Genomic DNA, 25,223 nt, shown 5'->3' on the forward strand with positions numbered 1-25,223 from the left:
TTGTGTTCCAGGACGAGACTTTGAGTGCTACAGGCCGCTGTGGTTCCACCAGAGGACGGATGAAATGACAGGAGAGACTAGTTTCGTTTATAAGGGGGGTTACTGGGAGGCCAAAGAAAGACAGGACTGGAATATGTGTCCTGTGATCTTCTGAACACACGAAACACTTGACTAACTCTGCAGACAAAGACAAAAGGAGAATAAACCCTCTACATGGACTTACCCCTTGGGACTGCAGAGATTGTGGAGACAGGTCGTCAACACCTGCGTGTGTGTTTGAGTGTGTGTGTTTAGTGTGAGCGTGTGTTTGCGGCCCAATGATATATATCTTTGCCTGACTCTGATGTTCACCTCAAAGATGAGTGTGTGGGAGAAACGTGCCGTTGAACACTCCAAGTGCCGCCCCGGTTTATCTTCCAAAGCAAATCAGGTTCTTTTTATTCAGAACAACCCTATCACAAATGCACTTTCCTCTCTTCCCAACGTCTGGATTCCCAACGTCAAGGCGCTGAGTCTGGATTAGAACGAGATCATATCAAAGACACTCCTCCCCCTCCTCTGCTGGCCAGGACAAAACATGAAGAAACTTACATATGAAGGAGGAGAATCAACACAAAGCATCTGCAACATTTATGTGAATTATCAGATTGTTCAGCTTGTGTACTTTAAATTTCTTATCAACAATACCATATTTGGGCAAAGGAAGTTATTTTATTTGCATATCCCAGAGAATTACTCTTTTATCGAACACTCAGCTGAAGACCTTCTCCCGGCTCCGCCCACTTTGCGTAGCTAGTGACAGATAAGATTCATGTCATGTCTTCAGTCAGCCAATGGGCTTCAGACAAGCATTAAAAGAGCCCTTGAGTCTGTTGTATTGGGCAGTGCAGGTATTCTGACACAGACACATGTTTTACACTCATGAATTGTCATGCACATTAATTAGCTGCTTCCTGCATTGGTGCAGTGGAGCCCCCGGTGGACATTTTCATGTTACTGTGACAGCCACAGTACAGTGCATAGCAATGCAATTAAAAATCTTTTTTTGTACAATCAGGATACTTAATGAATGAATGAACAATCAACCAATAAAAGTAAACAAGTCACCCTGCTTGACTTTCTCAGAGGACATGGCAAACAATTATCCATTCACAGAACAAAGTGTGATACTGAAAACACAAGTGAAGGTTTGTGTTTATAATATGCTTGTATTTATTAGTAGAGATAGTAGTTTAAAACATGCCCAAAGGTTCCCGAAGAAGGGGGCCGCTATATTTCACATTACAATGTGGTGATAGAGAAAAGCAGCACGTTGTATATTATCATCTTTTTGAACTGGTAATTTCAGTGTCCCTGTAACACAAAATTACATTTCTTATTGAGGTTATAAATCATTAGGACTCAGGAGTGACAAATTTCCGTTTTGCAGATATTTCTATTGTAAAGTTGTATAACGTCAGTTAGACTCACAGAATAAAATCATAAAGGTTTTTTTTATTATTTTTTTTTATCTTAAAGTCTTCAAGACCTGACATCACTGGAGATCAGTTCTCACTTTATTTCTGATTGCTGGCAAGAATGTAGAATTAGGCTCACGCCACTATATGTATTTTGTGATAACCATATTATTAATACTAATACTGCTATTATGAAGGATACAAAAGTAATGATGCCATGCCATCCTAATAAATGCTGTGTTTTGGTAAAAATCTGAATTTTAACTAAGATGTTTACTCTTTTAATCTAAAATTATCCAGCTAGTCAAAGTTTAATTTTTGACAAGCTGTCATTGTATTTATTATAAATGTTAATATTTTCTATTAAAGCACACTGACTTGCATACTGGCAGGCACTTTTTATGTCTGTATACATTTGCTAGGAATGTTTTGGTATCATGCAGAATGAATGAAGAGGATATGGTGAGTTTAGACTTTTAATTGAACCCTGGTTGAGTCTGTGTTTTGGGAACTAATGAGCCACAAGAGACGTTTTTCATCACCAGCTAGGCTGTTCTAGAGATTTTCTGACCTCTGAACACAAAGCAAAATCAGCTTAAATCTTTTTTGCATGGTTCACCGGTTCAAGATGTGGTAATAGAAAGTGTACTTTCAGCTTTGGATGAATCATCAACTGGAGAACTACCAAAGATTCAACTAATAGGACATTGAAGGATTAGTCCTACTATTAGCATGTGCTGAATTATATAACAAAAAAAGTGCTGAATTCAATAATTAGGAATAAATAAAGTGATGTTAAATTTAAGTCTTACAAACAACAGAAACTCTTCAGTGGCACTGTGAAAAGCTTTTGCTCAAAAATGGCACTGAGATCCAAAGAAATTCAATCAATCAAACAATCCTCACAGGTTTGATTTTTATTTTGTAATGTTAAATATTGAGCTCCTGTGCAAAATACGGAATGTAAGTTACCTAAGCACAGAATCTTCAAATGAAAGATAGAAATCAAAATTAGTATGATTAATACATAAAAAAAAAAAAAAAAGGAATGAATTCAGTGGCTCACAATCCACACACCAAAGTGTCACATTAAATTGAGTAAAAAAAACACCTACTCTGAAGAGTCAGAACAGAGTAACTGACCAGATCTATGGCGGTTAAAACACTAAAACATCTCCATTTACGATTCAATTAAAATGATATGACTGACAGTTTCACAACTCTCAGACTTTAAGCTTTGCCCTGAACAGCAGCACAGATGATACAATGTATTTCATTAAATTAATAAATTCTAAATGACTTGAACTGAAAATTTTTATCCACCACCCATTAGAATACATTCAGCATGTTTGGCACTTAGAAATATCAGAGCCTCCAGTGGGCTAAGTAGGGCTTCTGCAGAAGTATTTGAATCGAACACTGAGCCTTATGAAGCTCTCTGATCTTTACAGCACTAGATCAACACTATGAATGATCTACATGATCCAGAATCATGTCTCAACGCTGTGGAGGATGAAAATTAAATCCTAATGTCTCTCATGGAATGTGCTCAGCTATGGAGAAATGAGCATCTGCACAGCCAACCGGCAACATGGTAGAAAAATGATATTCCAAAACTGCACTTTTGTGAAGAGCTGACAATACATTCAAGAGATCTAAAGCACTCAAGAGTCCTATTTACAGTCCAGAGTCTTTGTCTTTGCTTCACCTCAGTGTTTGAGTTGATGGTTGCAGCAGAGCATCTGATGTAGCTCAGTGTGTCAATGCTGATATGGAACATATATAATCTGGAAAGAGTATTTGGTTGGGCCAGTTTGGCATGTAGTGCAACATCACCGTATATAAATCGGGTAAAAATTAAGCTCACAGATCCGCTCAGGTCTGGTCTTTAGCGTCCCACAATTCACAGCAGCCCTTCGTTTTCAAAGCTGCTGTGCATGAGAGAGAAGGCAAACGGTACAAACTTGACGCCAGCGCCGCTGTAGAACTTATTTTGAAACTCCACCCTGAGGAGAAAGAGATCATTTCCGTTTGAATCATTTGTGTTCAGAAACTAACTTTGATGTGATTGCTGAATACTGATGTCCAAATCTCGCCTGAGCGTGACAGACTGCAGTAACACATGGTTTTGGTGATAGTGGTGTATATTTGAGGTGTTGTACTGACCAGTGGAGTCTGAGAGCATGAAGGAAGGCTGAAAGTCCCTCCATCACCAGCAGGATGGACACAGTGAGGACAGCAAACAGACCAAAAGCAGGCACAAGGAGCACAACACCCCAGCTGGTGTCCACACGTAGGCCGTCCCGCATCACCATCGCCCACAATACTTCAGAGAGCTCTGGATCACAACAAAACACGTTTAGCATTCTTTTATTTTAAATGGACCACATTCTAGCCATTTTTAATGGCCAATTTGCACTTGACTGGCTGTTACAAATGGTCAGTACTATTTTAGATGTTTGAATCTAGACCAGCGGTTCTCTACCCATAAATAGTTCTCTACTTAAATGGTTAGTTAACCCAAATTCTGTGACTATGCAACTACCACTTTCAAGCCCCAGAAAGGTAGTAAAGACATCACAAAAGTGATCCACGTGACTAGTCTATGGTAGTTGCATAGGCTGTCAATGGAGGGACCGAAAGCTCTCAGATTTCATTAAAAAAAGATCTGTGTTCCAAAGATGAACAAAATTCTGACAGAATTTTCATTTTTGGGTGAACCAATCCTTTAGAAGCCGGTCATTGTCCAACAGAAAAATCGAAGGCCCCCCCTCATAGACTAAAATATCTCACCCAGTATTTCTGCTGTAATTAATTATGATAAAGCTTCTTGTTTCAAAGTATTTTATTAACACACACTAGGAGATATGCATTAAATTAATAAACAAACCACAGTTTACTTTGTAACTCCAGAAGTTTTAAGAACTGTATATTCTTCAATAAAAAAGGGAAGGGAGTTGTTTTTTATTATTTCTTTTTATAATTTTTTTTTTTTTAGCACTCCTCATACAAAACGAAACGGTCATTAATGGATATGTTACTCACGGGCATGTGCCAGGCTGAGAGCCCACAGGCGGAGGTAAGACGCAGTGTTAGAGATGCAGCCCAGACAGTACTCTATAGTGTGGATGGACTGATTGAGGAACAGATCTGCAAAATCAAGCTGTAGAAGAAAAGAAACATTCTTAGGCTCAAAGGGAAAGTTGTTTATTCACACCAAACGGGTTCTGAATGTCTCACACCTCCTCTGATTGGCTGTCAGAGCTGGAGGAGTGGCTGTCCAGGCTGCTGCCTTCCTCCATATCATGAACTTGCATGAGAGAGAGCTCCTCCTCACTGTTCCGCCGTACACGCTGATACCCCTACAGAGAGAGAGAGAAAGAGAAAATGAGCCAACAGGCTTCAGCTAACTGGAGAACACACACACAAAAAGAGGATCCTCACCCTGTACATGCTCAGGCGGTCTCTGCCCTTGTGTTGCCAGTAGAGGTAGAGAGGTTTGCCCAATAATAGCACAGGCACAGAGAACACGGCCACAATCACCAGGAACACTTGAAGCCCGGCCTATGGGAAGAGGGAAAGTAAATTAAAGAAACCAGTGTTTTAGCATGTAAAAGTGGAATGGCTGCACATCTGGTTCTTTGAGTCTAACCTGTCCTGGGAAAAGAGGACGGTTGGAGTCCTCCTGCATCAGGAACATGTTGATGAAGTGGATGAGGATGCTGGGAGCTGTCTGAGAGTCTCGGACTGTGAAAAACAGCCACTTATAGACGATCATGAAGACCAGATAGCCGAAGAGACACAGCAGGAAGAGCAGCTCAGGAATAAATATCAGGTACAGATTATATGTCCGTCTGAAGTGCCTGGACAGAAGAACATATGAAGCATTAGAAGGATCAAAGTCACAACATTTAACATCGATTCTACTGGAAATAGCTTTTCAAATATCCCACAGGTGATTGAAAACGCCAAGGACGACTCCAAAAGACATGTGGATTATTCCTACAATCACAGACATCTTCATCTTATAGGAGTTCAGGAAGGTGAGACGGTTTGATGCCAGGTTCCAGATCTACAGAGAGTGCAAATAAACTATTGTTAAATTAAAAATAATTATACATTTTATCAAGATTATAAACTCATAGCTTTTCATTCACCCAGGAAACCAATTAAGATATTAAGTAAAGTGACATGCATACATTCCTAATCGTGCATTGTTGCAATATCCTACATTCAGTTGCAGCACTCTTGCATTTCAGTTGTTATTATTGTTTTATGTATATTTTAACTAGCACTGTGTCGTTCACTGGTAAGTACTTGTGAGAATCTGTATGGTGCATTGTGTGTATATTGTACACTGATATTCCACCCCAGTATACAGTGCCCTCCACAATTATTGAACCCCCTGGTAAATATGATCAAATTTGGCTGTAAAAAATAAATCTGCATCGATTATCCTTGTGATCTTTCATTCAAAAAATGTGAAAAATTCTAACCTTTCATTGAAGTAAAAGAATTGAAAGTGGGGGGAAATCACATTATGAAATAAATGTTTTTCTCCAAAACACGTTGGCCACAATTATTGAAACCCTTTTATTAAATACTTTTTGCAATCTCCTTTTGCCAAGATAACAGCTCTGAGTCTTCTTCTATAATGCCTGATGAGTTTGGAGAATAACTGACAAGAGATCAGAGACCATTCCTCCATACAGAATCTCTCCAGATCCTTCAGATTCCCAGATCCATGTTGGTGCTTCTTCTCTTCAGTTCAGCCCACTCATCAGGTCAGGGGACTGAGACGGTCATGGCAGAAGCTTCATTTTGTGCTCCACAACAAATTTTTGTTTTGATTTTGATGTTTGTTTTGGATCGTTGTCCTGATGGAAGATCCAACCACGGCATATTATAAGATTTCTAGCAGAAGGCGTCAGGTTTTGATTTTTTATCTGTTGATATTTGATAGAATCCACAATGCCATGTATCTGAACAAGAAGTCCAGGACCTCCAGCAGAAAAATATGCCCACAACATTAAAGATCCAGTGGTATATTAAATTGTACACATGGGGTACTTTTTATCATTGTGTTCACCAAACCCATCTACGTGTTTGCTGCCAAAAAGCTCTGTTTTAGTCTCATCTGACCACAGAACCCTGTGTTGTTTGAAGATCCAGTCGTGTCTGACAATTAAATTTGCTGGAATTTGTTTTTGGATGAGCGAGGAGGATTTTTTTTAAACCCTCCCAAACAACATGTGGGGATGTAGGGGTTGTTTGATAATTTTTTTTTTTTAGGCTTTCTGACCCTAAGACTCAACTAATCTCTGCAATTCTCCATCTGTGATCCTTGGAGAGTCTTTGGCCAGTCAAACTTTCATACTCGCCGTGCATTAAGACAGTATAGACACACGTCCTTTTCCTGGCAGATTCATAACATCTTTAGTTGGTTATAACTTCTTAATTATTGCCCTGATGGTCAAAATGGGGATTTTCAATTCTTTAGCTATTGTCTTACAGCCACTTTCTAGTTTGTGATGCTCAACAATCTTTTGCTACGCATCAGAACTATATTCTGTGGTTTTACTCATTGTGATGGATGATTAAGGGGATTTGGCCTTTGTGTTTCCTCATATTTAAACTTCTGTGAAACACGAAGTCATAGCTGGACAGTTTCATGTTCCTAGTCACCCTGGTGTACTAAAAAAGGTAAATATTAATGGGAATATACTTCAGAGATATTTTACTCGTAAAAAATTCTAGGGGTTTCAATAATTGTGGCCAACATGTTTTGGAGAAAAACATTTATTTCATAATGTGATTTCCCCCCACTTTCAATTCTTTTACTTCAATGAAAGGTTAGAATTTTGCACATTTTTTGAATGAAAGATCACAAGGATAATCGATGCAGATTTATTTTTTACAGCCAATTTTGATCATATTTACCAGGGGGTTCAATAATTGTGGAGGGCACTGTACATACAACATATAATCTATGCGACATACCAACCATAGACTTTCACCCTCCGTCACACTTGTTTTTATGGTGGTGATCGTAAATTGATTCATTTGTTTTGATTACATAGTAATAAAATGAAGTCAGAGACCTACCGGATCTATTCCCACAGGATAAGGCCCTTTAAAGACTCCTGTGATGTTTGGATTCAGTGCAAGAAAGCGATTTGAGCCGACAGTGCTCAAACTTAGGAAGAGAAAAAAAAAAAAAAAAAGAGCACATTAGAGCCACATACTATACACGAGAAATCTGATATCCCTACAAATAAAATTGCATTGCATCATCTCCACCAGCACAAAGCTCCACATTTTTATTAAACATTTTTTTAAAGGATGCAGTACACTGTATTCTGTGCTTTGAACACTCACTTCCAGTCTCCATGCTTGAACATGGCACTGACATTCCATCCCGAGCCGAACAGGTTGAGTGATTTGGAGAAGCAGTCGTTGTATATTAATCCGGTGTAGACTGAAAATACGCCCATCAACAGAATGATGTAACGGCCCTCGAAAAAAATGTTCCAGATCTAAACAAATGAATACAATGTCAATCAAACTGTAATGCAGTTAACAGAAACAGAAACAGTAAACTATTACTAAGGCTAAATAATATCTTAGCATTCGATTTCTTTATAAAAACCACATCTAAATGAATGAGAGAAGAAAGTTAATGCTTGGTTGTAGGCAAATTCAGCCATGTCACAACAGCAAGCTGAATGCACCTCATTCCTGGTTCTCTTCAGTTTGCGGTCATTCTCATAGAGAACCATCCACAGAGCAAACAGTGCCATGATGATGCCGTGCCCGAGGTCTCCAAACATCACGGCAAACAGGAAGGGAAAGGTAATGATTGTATATGGAGCTGTGAGGTGTGATAAAAAAAAAAACATTCACATCTTATCTAAGCATCTATATGTATGAAGCATTGAGGACATGTATATATGATTGAGGATGTAAAAAAAAATGTCCTTTGTCTTTTGAACAGCTGCCCTCTCACCTGGGTTGACTTCTCTGTAGCTGCCCACGCCGTAAGCGTCCACTATATTCTGAAAGCCTGAGGTAAACTTGTTGGTGCGTATGAGGGTCGGTGGAGTGTCACTGCTTGGGATACGATTGACAAATGACGGAACTGTGGCTCCACTCTTCCTCTGATGAAACAAAACAACAAAAATAGCACAGCAGAGTTAAGGATGTGCGCACACAAATCAATCAGATGAATTAATGCACCACCTGAAATAATGTCAGGTTGCTTACCGATCCATCCTCTAGCGCTCTCCGAAGAGCAGGCAGATCATTTACAGGACACCACCCCTCAGCTATGTGGCACTTGTTTGTGACGTCAAAACTGCAGAGGTTGAGGATGTGGTATATGGCCTTCATTTTCTTAACCTGGATTACCCAAATGTACACAGACTCTGAGGCCTTGATCAACACCTGCCTCAGGTAATCCTCAGTGCGGTAAAGAACCTATGAAGAAACCACCAAAAGCATTTCAACAATGCTTTCAAGAACAGGTTCACAAATGCAGCAAAATAAAACATTTTGCATGTCACTTTTTAAGGGTTAAACATAAAAGAGTCTTCTATAACGTCCAAAGGGTGGTGGTTCAAACAAGGGGCCTTAGCAAACTTCAAAAGGAATGAATGACATGAAATTGTATTTATTTATTCATTATATTTATTTACTGGTCGTTTATTAATAAAACATGATATATATATATATATATATATATATATATATAAATATAACATTTTTACAATTTTTTTCCTCTAACAGTTTGTACTTTGCAATTTTTGGAATCACAATTAATTGCGCTTGATTCATTTAATGTCTTGCAGTTAATAAGAGTGTTAATGTGCTAAAAAATAAGTTGAAAACAAGCAACTTTGTCATAATTCTAAGAGAAAAGATACAGGTAGAAAACCGCTGTTCTAGAAGTATTAATAATTAGGCCTATAGGATGTGTGTATTTTCCAGAAGGTCAATGACACGTGACACGAGCAGCCACACATGGCATTTATTGCCCTGGTTTCTGAACGGTGCGCTCAGATGAACATAAAAGCATTTTGCCCTGCTGATCAGCATATATTTTCAATCAATCGAGAAACATTTTAAGCACAGAAACAGCCCAATTTTCTTTCCATGAAAATTTTCATTTCCATAGGTTTTTCTATATTTTGTCCTGATTATGACACTTGAACAGGAACTTGAAAGGAACCGTGTGTGTTGAGAGTATCAAATACACATGATTCACTAGTGGAGACTCATGAATATCATGTGCTTAGCTGGGCCACAAACACATTCTTCTTTCTCTCTCTTACGGAGCGGTCACAAGCAAACTCAAATGCCTTTGAAACTAACCCCCCCTCTAAATTCCTCGACTGCATGGCTGTCTTGAACTGTTTAAGGAAGATTGCAACTGAATTTTATCAGACTTTTATTTTAAAAAACAAAACAAAATCCATTTTACCATAAAATGTGCGACTGCTGCATTTATTAATGTCAGGTAATAGTTTCCAGGACAGAGGTTTCAGTGTGTCCTACACTTTCCAGGTCAGGGCAAAACTGTGCTTAAAGAAATGACATTTCTGTCATTAATTACTCACCCTCGTGTCCTTCCAAACCAGTAAGACTCGTTTATCTGGACTGAGGGACTAAAAACTGATTTTTCTTTCAGCGTGGAACACCACTCTACCCTCATCAAGATCTAATGTTTGCTATTGTCAACCAAAGCATCAGTCCTCATCAGAGATATAAAGAAGTAAGATAATACGATGTGGACTCAAGTGTATGGTTTAGTATCTTAATTTGGAAGCATTATTATTGCTAACTGCTAACTGTATTATTTAGTAATTTAATTATTATAGGTTTGGATATAATATTCAGTGTTTGTATTTCCCCTGTGCATTTCTATTAATTACAGCATTTAGCCTATTTTTGTGCAAGTGAGATGCATAAAGAGCATCTGTTGCATAAATCATTGTCTGTCTGGTATCTATAAGCAGCACATTCAATATATTTTACAACGAGTAAAATATACACACAACTCTTTTGTGTTAACTACAGTTAAATAAATGTAAATTAATAACAACTATTTATTAAGAGTACCCTTTTACAGCCCTTGTTTTTATCTAAAAAGATAATTGATGCAAAGAGAACAGGGTGTAAACGTAAAATATGTGGTGACAATATTGATGAAGCAAGTTGACGTAGGCAAGTGAAAATATGCGCAGAATTGAGAAAATAGTATTTATGAAGATAAATGAAGGTCTGTGTCTCACAGGGCAAAGGAGTGAATGTTTACAGGATATTTTAGGCAAATAACTCTCTAATCATGGTTTTTCCTGTAGTTGTAAGCCTTCATTTGAGTAGTCTGTTCTCAGGGAAGCACAACACATTGTTCTGATCCAGGTAGGCTGCAGAATTCCATTGCATAGGTATAAATGTTTTATGATATTTTTATACCCATTGCCGTTACAATGTTGCACAACAAGTGCATGTAATACGAATATTTTTGAGAGACTAACATATTTCTTGATGGGTATAATCTTACCTTGTTTTTACACAAAATGTTTTGCTATATTTTATTTTTAAATTTAGTTACATTTACATATTTGTATATTTACAGCAGGCATAATTGGTCAAAGAATAAGAATGCATTGCATATGTACCATGAGTCCAAGTAAATTTTCTCTCATTCACCCGACTCATACATATGTGCTTTTTAAATGCCATTGGCTCATGTAATAGTAATATAGATCTTTGTAGTATTTTAGGTGATATAACAGATTCTATAAACAAATACAAAAGCAAATACTCACTAGATCGGAAATCCAACATGCGGCCATATGCAACTAGCCCATTGTCATGTTTTCCGTCACCATTTGACAATATCCCACCCACAAACACTGAGATGACTGTTGATACGGCACATGGTGTTTCTTTAACTGTCTAAAGCATCTGAATACGAGGTTTGTTGCTAAGCATCTAGTTGTAACATTCTAAGGGTTATTCACACAGAACGTGTTTTTTCCTTCCACTGCAATACGTTTTCATTGACTTTCAATAGCTATGTTTCCATCCATCTATCACTAGTGATAGAATGACTAGTGAAATCACACTTACACTCTTCATTCGTGTTCCACACAAAGTGTGTCTCATAAACTTTAACAAGTGAGAAGACAAGCTCATCCTGACTCACCGTGTGCAAGTCCTGAATGCGTGTGCGGAGCCCCTCCACCACATCTGTTCTCTCCTCGTTGCTGTTGGGGTACGGGTACAGGTGACAGTGGTAGCTATGGAAACAAAAAAAAACAATCTTTTCAAAACTAAAGGAAATCTACTTTCTATAAAAGAATAAAAATACTTGAAAGAATTCAAATAAAATTAAGAAATGAAAGTCATGAAGCTTCCCCTAAATGTAACAGGGAACAAGCCATTTATAAATCTTTATCAACAGCAGCAGCTCCCCATCTGTCTCAGTGGCGCAATCAGTTAGTGTGTCATGGTTAAACGCAGCGGATATGGTTGCTCAACAAATAAAGTCATTTAAAGCAGACTAACAGAATCACTAAGTAGAAGTAGAATACATTCATTTAATTTAAAAACCAAGTTACCAGTCACATATCTTCTTAACTTTCTGTCCAATCTGATCTCCCCAGTAGGAGATAAGGAACACCACATTCCTGGTTGGCTCCCCCTGACAAACCAGACAGAGAACAGAGACAAACCATCACAAAAAACCTAATAGCTATAAACTGAATCAAGCATGCATATTTGTTACCAAAAAGATTTGATGTTATAAACAAATGTCAACTGGTCTCACCGAATCAGGGTCGCACAGAAGCTCATCTACCTCAGAGTAGCTGAGGATGGTGTAGCCCTTACACACTCTCCAGAGCATTCGCTCAAATGCCTCGATTTTTACGCTCTGGATGAGCCCAGAAATGAACCTGAGCAGCAGGGACAGAGGATTACGAGCTCACCTTTACAACAGTGGCATGAATTGAAAAACTTTTTGGACATTAACAGCACAGGTTTTGCATGCCTTTAAACATCCATACAGAAAACAGGATATACCTATATATATATATATATATATATATATATATATATATATATATATATATATATATATATGTATATATATATATATATATATATATATATATATATATACAGTGAGGAAAATAAGTTTTTGAACACCCTGCTATTTTGCAAGTTCTCCCACTTGGAAATCATGGAGGGGTCTGAAATTGTCATCGTAGGTGCATGTCCACTGTGAGAGACATAATCAAAAAAAAAATCCAGAAATCACAATATATGATTTTTTAACTATTTATTTGTATGATACAGCTGCAAATAAGTATTTGAACACCTGTCTATCAGCTAGAATTCTGACCCTCAAAGACCTGTTAGTCTGCCTTTAAAATGTCCACCTCCACTCCATTTATTATCCTAAATTAGATGCACCTGTTTGAGGTCGTTAGCTGCATAAAGACACCTGTCCACCCCATACAATCAGTAAGAATCCAACTACTAACATGGCCAAGACCAAAGAGCTGTCCAAAGACACTAGAGACAAAATTGTACACCTCCACAAGGCTGGAAAGGGCTACGGGGAAATTGCCAAGCAGCTTGGTGAAAAAAGGTCCACTGTTGGAGCAATCATTAGAAAATGGAAGAAGCTAAACATGGCTGTCAATCTCCCTCGGACTGGGGCTCCATGCAAGATCTCACCTCGTGGGGTCTCAATGATCCTAAGAAAGGTGAGAAATCAGCCCAGAACTACACGGGAGGAGCTGGTCAATGACCTGAAAAGAGCTGGGACCACCGTTTCCAAGGTTACTGTTGGTAATACACTAAGACGTCATGGTTTGAAATCATGCATGGCACGGAAGGTTCCCCTCCTTAAACCAGCACATGTCAAGGCCCGTCTTAAGTTTGCCAATGACCATTTGGATGATCCAGAGGAGTCATGGGAGAAAGTCATGTGGTCAGATGAGACCAAAATAGAACTTTTTGGTCATAATTCCACTAAACGTGTTTGGAGGAAGAAGAATGATGAGTACCATCCCTACTGTGAAGCATGGGGGTGGTAGCATCATGCTTTGGGGGTGTTTTTCCTCACATGGGACAGGGCGACTGCACTGTATTAAGGAGTGGATGACCGGGGCCATGTATTGTGAGATTTTGGGGAACAACCTCCTTCCCTCAGTTAGAGCATTGAAGATGGGTCGAGGCTGGGTCTTCCAACATGACAATGACCCGAAGCACACAGCCAGGATAACCAAGGAGTGGCTCTGTAAGAAGCATATCAAGGTTCTGGCGTGGCCTAGCCAGTCTCCAGACCTAAACCCAATAGAGAATCTTTGGAGGGAGCTCAAACGCCGTGTTTCTCAGCGACAGCCCAGAAACCTGACTGATCTAGAGAAGATCTGTGTGGAAGAGTGGGCCAAAATCCCTCCAGCAGTGTGTGCAAACCTGGTGAAAAACTACAGGAAACGTTTGACCTCTGTAATTGCAAACAAAGGCTACTGTACCAAATATTAACATTGATTTTCTCAGGTGTTCAAATACTTATTTGCAGCTGTATCATACAAATAAATAGTTAAAAAATCATACATTGTGATTTCTGGAATTTTTTTTTTGATTATGTCTCTCACAGTGGACATGCACCTACGATGACAATTTCAGACCCCACCATGATTTCTAAGTGGGAGAACTTGCAAAATAGCAGGGTGTTCAAATAATTATTTTCCTCACTGTATATATATATATATATATGTGTATGCATTAAAGGGTTTGTTCACCCAAAAATGACAATTCTGTCATTAATTACTCGCCCTCATGTTGTTCCAAATCTGTAATTCTTTTTAATGAAGTTTTTAATGAAATCTGAGAGATCATTTCTGTCCCTCCTTTGACAGTCTATGCAACTACCACTTTGTTCATAAAGTTCATAAAGAGATCGTAAAATTAATCCTTATGATTTGAGCGGTTTAGTCCCAATTTTCTGCAGACTCAATCGCTTTATATGATAAACAGATTGAATTTAGGCTTTTTTCACATTTAAACATTGATCAGCGAACATAAACAGAAGCTCAACCGAACGTGCGAGCACAAACCTCATTGGTTCTTGAGGAAGCTCAAACGGGCTGCGTAACACGAGAATGAACCTCATTGGTTCTTGCACGTCAAGCGAACATGCTTAAGCTTCCGTTTACCACAACTGATGTGACAGCTGATGAATGGTTATATGCAGGGTTTGAAATTAACATTTTCACTCACCGGCCAATTTGGCTACTAAATTTTTAAGTTACTGGCCATTCAGAACTTCCAGATTAACTACGTTATATATTTCTTATTCAAATAAAATCCTGTCATCCAGCATCCTCTCACTTCCTATTTCATCCTCATGCTTTTCACCAAAAATGTGTTTTAGGTGGACAGATCAATACAGTACAAGGAAGGAACATAAAAAAAATTTAGGATGTAGGAAAATAATGTCTTTTCTGATAACCAAATGCTTTTTAATCTTCGCTATTGCTTCAGTGCAAATGAACAAACATGCTGTTATTTGTTACGTAGTGACAGGCATGTTTAAGACAGACAGATATACGCTGCATTTAATAGATCACGATGACTCACGAGTTGAGTATTTGCGCTAAATCTGCACAGATTTGGCTTACACAAACTTCCCCAGCAAAGTGAGTAAACAATAATTAAGTAACACGCCAAATTGGCTAATGATTTGAAAGCGTACCTGCCACAGTTAATTTTTACCTGCATGTGGCGGGTGTTAATTTCAAACCCTGGTTATATGTGAATAAAAGCCTAAATTCAATCTAAACATCATATAAAAGAAATCGTGTCTCTTCAGAAAATCTGGAATAAACCGCTTAATTCATTTGGATTAGTTTTGCAATCTCTTTATGAACTATTTAAAGCGTCAAAGTGGTAGCTAGTGGTCATCTGTCCATGGAGGAACATAAATCTCTCACATTTCATTAAAAAAAGATCTGAGAACTTTTCTGAGATTTCATTAAAAAGAACATTTCATTCATTTCTGGGTGAACTATCCCTTTAAGGCCCGGGTATACACACCGTTTCCTGCATTTCACTCTGTTCACATACAGTTGAGCGAGCAAGCCTTTTAAACTATACAACATTGACTGCGAGTGCAGAGGACCTTTCTTTTCAAGCGATCAAATCATTCACACATACGCTGTTGTCCACACAGACACAAAACAATTGAGCTGCACACAGACGGTGAGCAACAGCGGACTGTTCTGATAATGAAAAATGACATCACATTATCTGTTGGTGAGCCAGAGCAGAACGCAGACAAGGGAAGTATACTTTCAACTTTATGTTTTTAAACACTGCTCACCCAAGCTTGGCTCCAAGCCTCTGCATGCTGGTGTAGTCCATCACAGGTTCTTTCTCTAGAAACGGAAACTCTTCATACTGGGCCTGTGTCGACTCCCTCTAATCATACACAAGCAGAAACACAGCAAGAGATCAAATTCACAAACACATGGTATATTGGATTTGTACGATATATTAATATAATAGCTGCTGCGAGGAAAGTGCATAATCCAATTTGTCCTAAGCATGAGATATGCTTTATATTAAGGGCTTTAAAATAACTCTTAAGATATAGTTGACACTTATAGTTTAAAGCGGCTTGCCCCATCAGATGCTCTGACAGATACTTGTGCCGTTTAACGTTTTTGAGATGTGGTGTTTTCCTTAGCGCATAACTTTTCACAGACATATTCTTCATCTGTAAATGTTAGAAAGTCATGCAAATATTTCCATTTTGCTGTCGGGAGTGGACAAGCCTTCCCCAAGTGAGTCTCCGCTAAACTTCACACACTTGAAACTTCACACAATGAAAGAGCGCAGTCACACGCATGTGCGCCAAACAGACGGAGAGGAACAGAATAGGATGCAATAATTCTGACTAAAATATAGCTACATTTTGCTAAAATATTTGTTGTTGGACAGTAAATGTGCCATATGTAGGATTTTAAACCTACAAAGTAAGTGTATTTTTATGATAGCAAAAACTGTACAGTGACTATTGTAATGGGGTAATCAAATTTATTTTCATTTTTTAGTTTAGTGAAATTAACTTCCGCTTTAAAAAACATTATTTTTGTTTTTAGATTGTAATGTTACACTGTAATATGATTTTAACTCTTTTTTTGCAATCCAATATATAGCATACATGGTTACATTCACTTTATTTGTTTTCATAGCCTTTAATATGAACATTGTTCATAGGACAACATTGGGCAGAATGTGAAATAACTATTTTTTCAAATAGAAAAAAGTAGAAAATACAGAGATATATACCGTATATCGTCATTCAGGCAACAACAAAAATACAGATATTATTTTTTGGCCATATTGGCCAGCCCTAGACACATTATAGCCTCCATGATCAAGAAGAAGAGGTCAAGAGTTAAAAGTTCTGGCAGTCTGAAAATCAGGTGACTACAAATCGCCAGCATGAAACCCACAATCCTGCTCTCTAGAGATAAATTCCTTTCAATTACACCAAAGAGGTCGAACGTGGTCATGCATCAAAAACATCAATAGAGACAGAGAAACAAAAGACAAAATGCAGATAAGACTGAACAATTTTTTTTTTTAAACTTTGATTCATATGGAGCTGTTTGTTTAACAATAACATTGAGATAATGAATGACAAAAGCATGATAATCCTTCCACCAGTCAGACGTTCCCTTTTTATTTAAGCTCAAACAAAAGCTCCAAACTTGTGACAGGGAATCACACGTCCTACCTCTACACTGTGTTGCACAAAGTTGCGTGTGATGCGCAGCATATGAGTGTACTCAGTCAGTTCTAGAAGGTTCTTCTGGAGTTTCTCCTTGTTCCTGGTGACCTCACTCAACTCTAGTTCCAGTCTCTGAAGTTGCTCCTAAAACAAAACACAAAGGCCTCAGTCATAACTAAATATCAGCATTCATATCATCGAGGAAAGTGTTCCTGAAAGAGATCTAGTAGGGAACTGCAAAACAGACTTCAGCTGATTGATTGACATTAATTAAATAAAGACAAGACAAAACAATGGATATGCAAATAGATTTAAGAAAGGGCCAATGCCAAATATTCTATCAGTGTAAATTAAGGGGAGTTTTTAAATGTTCTTAAAAGTTATCTTTATAACAAAATTAAAAGTAAATAGCTCAGCTATGAAAAGACAGAAAACAGAATAAGAATTACATAAATTATATTTAAAGCAGGACTCTAGTTTAACTAGTGAGAATACAGACCGGAGAGAAAAAAAAAAAGACATCTGAATGTGTCTGAAAGGTCAACTAATTACACAAGCTAAACAAATGAACAGTGTTGAACAGATCTCACCATTATGACCATCACATGTTTGGGTAATGGTGCAGCTGGGTTCACCTCCCCTTCTGGCAGTGGGATGTCTTCTTTTTTAATTTCCCTCAGAAGATATCCTATTACACAAGTCCACTTTGAGTTCATTATCATGTCTGTTTCTGAGCATTGATCAAGTGCCATCACAACATATTAAAATGAAATACACCTTACTGAATAAACTCAACTGAATGCAATGTGATTAACCTAATTTGTATATCTTAGGTTCAACCATCATGTGTTCAGAAAGTATTGAGACCTTTTAACAGATCTATCGGTTTACTGAAATACTGTAACATGATTTCTGAATTATGCCCTTGGCCTTATTAGATTAAGAATTGAACAGCAAAGCTTTTACCTAGAATCCTCTCCATCTCTTCACATTTCTTGATTTCATTGACAAACTTGCGCTGAAAAGAGTTCACACTTGGGTTGAGCTGAAACAAATAAAAACATCAGATTAGTAGATCATGTACATTAAAATAATAAGTTACATTATGGAAATGAATGTTTCATGACATTTCTATTCTAACTATTTGAATTTACACAGAGTTAAACATTGTATAAAGATTCTTTGTTAATGACTTAATGAGAGATAATAAAATTGGAGCAAACTAAAGTGTGCTAAACATTTAGAAATCTTTTAGATCTGGTGCTTGATTTTAGTGTTCTGTTTTTTTTGTGATTGACTCTGTACCTTAATCTTTAAAAAGGTTGTTTGAAATAAACAAGAATTTTTAATAAAACATGTTGAGAGCTTATTGCCAACAGGGGTGTGCCTAAAGGGTACAACAAATCAAATATTATTGTGTGAGAGATTAATATTTAATTTTAACATAAGTTATTGTACTGAAACCAATATCCTGTGCACTAAAAATGTCTCAATGTAGATTTTGGTGAGCTTAATAGGTACGTTTACCCTACTTTATTAAAAATGGAGAAATGTTCGCCTGATTAAAGACTTGATCACTTGTTACTGCTTTTAAATAGCATAATTCATATCACGTCACACAAAAAGCATCGGGCTGTGAGCCAGTCAGCTAAACACAAGCCAAGTCAATATTTCAAATAGGAAATACTCATAATCAACACATTATTTAAACTATAAACTTACGTCTCTGAACTCCAGCAGTCCCAGTTCGCCGAGTTCATTAATACAGTCATAAGCGGATCCGGACTGCAGAAAGAGCTGGGCCAGACACATCTCCTCACTCCGGAACAACGAACCCATGTTGACAAAACACGTCCTATCCTCACCAGGGGAGGGTTTAGAAGTGTTAAATTCACCAGGCAGTGAAGTTAAAGGTGGATAAGAAACCCTACAGGTCCAGGTTATGTCCTGACTGGACTCTTGGACTGGGCTGATAAATGAATGTCTTGGGGCTTTAACTTCAGCTTCAGCTTCAGCCGCTTTATCAGTGACACGTCTCCCGTATCCAGTCCCAACAGCCACATCTGAACACTGAAAACCCGCTGTCAGTCCTTATACGAATAAGATCCAAGGCTCCAGTACTGTTGGGTCGTCCATCCCAGGTTGAAGTTCGGCTGAAATCCCACAGCACCGAATCGTTTAATAAAAGTGACTTTCCGTTGTAGTTTGCGCTGTCTTGGTTCCAGATAGCACCGAGCTAGAAGCTACTGTCGAAGGTGTTTGGCCTCTCATTCAATAATCTGATCTCGTTGAGTTATCCCCCCTGTTGTCTTTTACAGACTATCATGTAATGTTTAGCAACAGTTGATAGTCATTCGTGCTTGTTTCTGTCTGTCTCTTCCGAACACGAACCTCTTATGCAGCCAAACTTCTTGGTCCGTCACAGTAGAGGCTCGGCACTTACTTTCCACACTTGTGTTACACTTCAAAATAAAAGTCTCGGCTTTTTTGTGCTAGCTAGATGCGCTGGAATTAAACGAATTTAAATGTCTAAATACAATACAATTAAATTGCCTGTACTATTTAAATTTAATTGGTATATTTAAAACAATTAGTATTAGAAGAACATATTATTAAATACACCTTGACCGGTGTTCCCACAATGCGCTGCTTTTGACACGTGTTTCTGTCTCAAAGATGGCAGCGTGCATATATGCATAAAGTGCACAGTGGTTTTAGAGCTCCTTCAGGATTTATAGTGAAGAACACTGAATACCAGGGTGATTTAACAGCGCAGGTTTGTTCAGACGATGTGAAGAAAAATCTGAAATAACTTTGCTTTCCATTTGCTTTGCAATTAATTGTCCTAAAAATACAATCTGCTTTGTTTTTTGAGTCTTGTTCCGTCCATTAGTTGACATGTAACATGCAAATGTATTTTTTTTTGTAAGTGTTCAAATGTACATGTATATGTATAAGGGAATTAGTATATCTTGTGTATATCCTGTATATAACTGTTCACTATTTTTGGTTTTCAATGGTCCTGCTTTGTAAGAAAATAATTTTTAAAGTACAAATATTTCATTGTAGTTTCTCAATTAATATGATGTCTTAAATCTATGTTTAATAATTTTAGATGAAGCTATACATTTTGGTAAGTTTTAAGTGAATTATAGCATAACACATTGCATAACGTTGCTAAAACAGATTCTTGAAATTGAAGGTCTAATAATCAGATTCTTTTGGCATTTCATGCAGATCAAAATGACAGATGTTGCCGTTGACAAGAATGTTCCAGCTGGTTCATTACCAAGCACAGAAAAGGAACCAGATGACCTGATGGAGGAGAAAAACGAAGAGAATCAGACAGAAGCAGCAGCAGAAGGAGAGGGTGCAGCCAGTGATGTGTACCGTTACATCAAAGGAGATCTCTTTACCTCTGAGATCTTTAAAGTTGAGATTCAAAACTTGCCCAAGTACATTGGTTTTAATGACCTGAAGAAGTTCCTCAACAAGCATGGGATCAATCCTCACAAAATCAAGCTGTTTAGCAGACAGATGTTTGCCTTTGTCACTTTTAAGAACCAGGAGGAAAGGGACAAGGCCATGAAGGCAGTGCACGGCATGCAATGGAAGAGTAAAGTGCTGAGTGTACGGCTGGCCAAGCCCAAAGCTGATCCCATCCTCAAGAAGAGGAAGCAAGAGGAGGAAACGGAAGGTGGCCCGCCGGGTGCAAAACGTGCTGCGGGTGGCCAGGAGGTAGAGGAGGATGAGGAAGAGCCTCTCGATATCCAGATTGCCAATGCTGTGACACCCTTGTGGAACGTGCCTTATGAAGAACAGCTGAAGAGGAAAGAGAAAGAAGTTGAAGGTGTTCTCCTGAAACTGACCAGGTATTTCTGATTTTCTGATGGGTCTGGGGACATGCATAATTGCATATGCATGAATGAATGGCTTCCAGATATTTCTTTTCAAATAGCAAAAATTTATAAATTGCATGACATTGTCACCCAGATAGTTCATACATGAGCTTCTGGTGGTATAGAAAATTATGTTGGTCAGTAAAAGTTCCTTCAATACAATTATCTTCCTTGATACTCAGAGAAATTGGCAACAACAACAAAGCCATGCTTCCCTGGCTGTTCGTTCAAAAAGAGAAGTACAACAAAATGTGCTGCCCACTCGAGGCCATAAGACCATCACCTGTGCAGGTAAATCATACGCATGCTCGCATGTATTATTCTAATCTAACACATCACATATTTAACTAAATAAATATCATAAACTATCATACCACTGTATTCAGCATAAGAATTATTCAATGGCGCTCAGAATATTTAAAATTTCACGCCCCTTGCACATTTAACTTGCCATCAACTTTATTAAAGACGATTAAAAACGTTTGTAATGTGTAAATCTAAAATAAAGTGATTAATAATGATAACAGTCCGATACGGATCCTAACGGACCACGCTCAAGCAGCTTATTTCATGTATTTAGCACATTCTGACTGATTTAATGTAACTTTTAAGGTTAATTAAACACTATACACTGTAAAAAGGAATCATCCGTTTAATAAAATCTATGGTTACAGAAATAGTATGACTGAGTGTGATTGTCACTGTCTAATAAAGACCCTATACTTGCAGACGGAGTACAGGAATAAGTGTGAGTTTGTGATTGGAGTGGGAGCAGATGGAGAGGATAAGACTGTGGGCTTTCGTTTGGGTAAATATAAAGGAGGATCCTGTGCAGTAGTGAGTCCATCAGAAACCACCCATGTGTCTTCTGAGGCCAAGAGGGTTGTGCAGGAGTTCCAGCAGTTCATCAGGTGAATGAATTTACTGTTGATTCTTTAATGTGCATCTAAATCTAATTATATTTATGGGCCTATCAGTGAAATTTGTTTTGTTTCAATTCCAGGGCCTAAATCTATGTCTGCATTACACATCAGCCAATGTGTATGTATTTATTTCGATTTTTTGTGTTTTGTGTTATCCTGAACAGGACCACTCCATATGCAGTATACAGTCCAGAGACTTATGAAGGTCATTGGCGGCAACTGACAGTTCGAACAAGCAGGATAAAGCAAACCATGGCCATTGTTTTCTTCAATCCACAGGTAAATAAGAGATTTATTCAGTGGTTATTTTTGTGTCCACTTTAGACATTGTTCATTTTACAAATCATGGAACTATTGTTACTGCTGAATAATTAGTATTATTTTTTTTGTAACAAACTAGAAACTCCAAGAAGAAGAACTTGAGGAATTGAAACGAAACCTGCGTCAGTATTTTACCGAAGGAGAAGGAAAAGAGAGTGGCCTCACATCTTTGTACTTTGTGAGAATGGGACAAAGGTAAGCCCCCCAAAATTTAAAATGAGATTAATTTAGGTTTTGGTGCACTTTACATTAATTTATTAACTTGCATCAACCCAGGACATCTGCGGGTACAGAGGACCTGCCATGTGAACATGTGACCGGAGAAGAATGCATTCACGAAGAACTTCTCGGACTGAAATTTCGCATTTCTCCTCACTCATTCTTCCAGGTAAATTAACACTACACTATGATAGTTAAAAAGCATCAGGAAACTCATTCCTTTATGCCATCATGTATGTGATTCAGAATCTAAAGTAGTAGGGGCATAGTAGCGAGCATATTCGTCTAAAATAATTATTAATAAGAATCATGAACATTTTTATTCTGGTGTCACTATTGTCCTGTGCATTGGGTTACCAGCACCAAGTCCAAGCCTATTAATTTCCACCCCCAATGTAATACCAAATTTAGCATTTTAATCAACAGTAATTTTTTTGTTAACATTTTACCATATGTCTTGGTGCATTGCAATAATATTGTATCGTGAGTTCAGTGTTGTGATATGTATTGAATCGTGACGTGGGTATCATTACACCCCTGTTAAGTTGATATTAATATTGATTAAATGTCCTGCATTATTGCTATTGAAAAGTTTACAATATTATGAATTATTATTATTATTTTTTGGATACTGCCAGACGAACACACCTGCTGCTGAGGTTCTGTACTCTGCTGTGGGTGAATGGGCTCAACTGGACCAGGACAGTACTGTGCTGGATGTGTGCTGTGGAACAGGAACCATTGGCATCTCACTGGCAAAGGTGTGGCGTTTGCTTCTAAGAATACACACAAAAAAAATAGAAAACTGTTTTCAGAACATCAGTTAGCCACCTTAGAAAAATACTAAATTCTGTGTTGTCATTAACAGAGGGTGAAGAAGGTGATTGGCATTGAATTGTGCCTGGAGGCAGTGCAAGATGCTAAGGCTAACGCTGAAGCTAATGGTAAGCCAGTGACATTATCACTGTCCTATTTTTCTCTCTCCATCTCATCTCCCATGATCTACTCAAACTTCAAATGTACATTTTCAGGCTTGACCAATGTGGAATTCCACTGTGGAAAGGCTGAAGATGTGTTACCCACTGTTCTTAATGCTGTGGTATCCCCCAACGTCACGGCAATCGTAGATCCTCCGAGAGCAGGGCTACGTACGTAAAGTACTCTCATAGTATCTTGATATTACTGCTTTTAACTTGTAGACGTGGTGTTTTTAAGTTTTGACCAAGGTTCTCACTCTTACCAGATTCCAAAGTTATTCTAGCAATCAGAAGAGCAGAGCATCTGAAGAGACTCGTCTATGTCGCCTGCAATGCCAAAGCAGCTATGAACAATTTTATTGAGTAAGTTTATTTTCTATTTAAAGTCAACACGAAATGCATTTGCAAACAAAATTTACTTCCATAATGTGAAACGTAAGTACAAATTTAGGGCAGGGACATCAAATCTATCACAATTGATTGACCTGTTAAATATCGGTATTACATATTAGAATGTTGGTGGTTTGAGTGGAAAAGGTGAAATATGAGGGATTTGTGACAAACCTCATTACATTTCTTTGGTTACACTTTATTTTAAGGTGTCCATGTTACAGTGTAATTATACATGTAAGCACTGAGTAATATTACGCAACTACATGTACTTACTATAGGGTTAGTTGCATGTAATTATGCATAATTTACTGTTATTACAATGGTAAGTACATGTAACAAGGACACTGTAAAATGAAGTGTTACCTAATAATTAATCTACTATAGGGTTATGGGTTGGTTTATTTGCCTGTAATTATGCATAATTTATAGTTATTACTACACTAACTACATGTACTGTAACAAGGACAGTAAAATAAAGTGTTACCATTTCCTTTTTGGCTTATTTAAACAAACCTCTTCCCCTAGCACAATAAGACCAGACATTTGCATTAAGAAAACAGGGTAAATGTTTTCTGGCTGACTTTCCTCTGACAATATATCGTATTATAAAATGTTCCCATTCAACTATATTACTTATAGTGAAATAAGCACATCAGAGCCTACTCCGTTTTAATAAATTGTTTGTCTAAAAGTCTCTGTAGAGCGCCTTCTAACCGTGTGCGAGGAGCCCCTTTCCGTCCAGTGAGAGCTATGGCTGTTGACCTCTTCCCTCAGACCATGCACTGTGAAACCATCCTGCTGTTTGAAAGAGTGGACTACAGCTCCAATACTGACAGTCAGACCACAGAGACCTGAAGCCCTGCTGTCTTTACCATCTACCATGCTGACACAGAAGTTTCTCTTCTATTAAAACTCTTGGATGGTAGTGTTGAGGAGAAAAAAACCGATGTATTTCAAATGTTTTTGTTTTTTCCCCCCCAGATTTTAACTGACTTGATCAAAGTGCACAAACCATTACATATTTTTGTATACGTTTCCTTTTTTCTCTGTTTGCATTAAAACAACCCATTCAAAAACAGCACAAGACATCAGTTTCTGGTCATCAATTTATTTGCATAAACAAATCACTGTATCAGCAATCATGTCACATTAAAAGAAATGTATTTAGGCAGCGTTACTTGCAACTAAATCATTCAACATTATCCCTTCAACGAAAG

General features: G+C 37.9%; 3 protein-coding genes across 5 annotated transcripts in view; 2 read left to right on the plus strand and 1 right to left on the minus strand.

The window, feature by feature from the left end:
* The window catches only part of osbp2b (oxysterol binding protein 2b), a 92,082-nt gene extending 90,369 nt beyond the window's left edge, over positions 1–1,713 (plus strand). For all 3 annotated transcript variants that reach the window (XM_084414768.1, XM_084414770.1, XM_084414769.1), the window contains one exon: positions 12–1,713. In XM_084414768.1, coding sequence (XP_084270894.1) covers positions 12–154 — 143 coding nt within the window. In that variant the 3' untranslated portion in view covers positions 155–1,713. The remainder of the gene's footprint in view (positions 1–11) is intronic.
* Positions 1,714–2,348: 635 nt separating this feature from the next.
* atp6v0a2b (ATPase H+ transporting V0 subunit a2b) lies at positions 2,349–19,738 on the minus strand. Its single transcript, XM_084414767.1, has 20 exons — positions 18,997–19,738; positions 18,241–18,319; positions 17,865–17,962; positions 17,281–17,418; positions 15,859–15,956; positions 12,292–12,418; positions 12,083–12,165; positions 11,668–11,761; positions 8,721–8,933; positions 8,464–8,614; positions 8,189–8,328; positions 7,836–7,993; positions 7,563–7,653; positions 5,411–5,529; positions 5,110–5,320; positions 4,902–5,021; positions 4,700–4,819; positions 4,503–4,620; positions 3,624–3,795; positions 2,349–3,463 (listed from the first exon to the last, which is right to left on the minus strand). The coding sequence occupies exons 1-20, from the start codon at positions 19,111–19,113 to the stop codon at positions 3,361–3,363; spliced, it is 2,550 nt and encodes an 849-aa protein (XP_084270893.1). The 5' UTR covers positions 19,114–19,738; the 3' UTR covers positions 2,349–3,360.
* trmt2a (tRNA methyltransferase 2 homolog A) lies at positions 19,696–25,082 on the plus strand. The gene is made up of 12 exons (XM_084414772.1): positions 19,696–20,050; positions 20,512–21,146; positions 21,356–21,464; positions 21,903–22,084; positions 22,261–22,375; positions 22,497–22,612; positions 22,694–22,805; positions 23,275–23,397; positions 23,505–23,580; positions 23,668–23,784; positions 23,880–23,976; positions 24,699–25,082. The coding sequence occupies exons 1-12, from the start codon at positions 19,967–19,969 to the stop codon at positions 24,859–24,861; spliced, it is 1,929 nt and encodes a 642-aa protein (XP_084270898.1). The 5' UTR covers positions 19,696–19,966; the 3' UTR covers positions 24,862–25,082.
* The last annotated feature ends 141 nt before the right edge of the window (positions 25,083–25,223 follow it).

This window comes from Rutilus rutilus (assembly GCF_951802725.1).
Source record: "Rutilus rutilus genome assembly, chromosome: 7".
NCBI classification, from domain to species: domain Eukaryota; kingdom Metazoa; phylum Chordata; class Actinopteri; order Cypriniformes; family Leuciscidae; genus Rutilus; species Rutilus rutilus.

What these genes read in the sequence shown, in the direction of transcription:
- atp6v0a2b (XM_084414767.1), bottom strand. Translation starts at nt 19,113, where the DNA reads ATGGGTTCGTTGTTCCGGAGTGAGGAGATGTGTCTGGCCCAGCTCTTT. An exon ending in CTGACAGCCAATCAGAGGAG is followed by an intron (nt 4,621 to 4,699) that starts GTGTGAGACATT and finishes TTTCTTCTACAG; the next exon opens with CTTGATTTTGCAGATCTGTT. An exon ending in TCTCAGCCTGGCACATGCCC is followed by an intron (nt 3,796 to 4,502) that starts GTGAGTAACATA and finishes GTTGTGATCCAG; the next exon opens with AGCTCTCTGAAGTATTGTGG.
- trmt2a (XM_084414772.1), top strand. Translation starts at nt 19,967, where the DNA reads ATGCATAAAGTGCACAGTGGTTTTAGAGCTCCTTCAGGATTTATAGTG. An exon ending in TTGTTTTCTTCAATCCACAG is followed by an intron (nt 22,376 to 22,496) that starts GTAAATAAGAGA and finishes GTAACAAACTAG; the next exon opens with AAACTCCAAGAAGAAGAACT. An exon ending in TTGGCATCTCACTGGCAAAG is followed by an intron (nt 23,398 to 23,504) that starts GTGTGGCGTTTG and finishes TGTCATTAACAG; the next exon opens with AGGGTGAAGAAGGTGATTGG.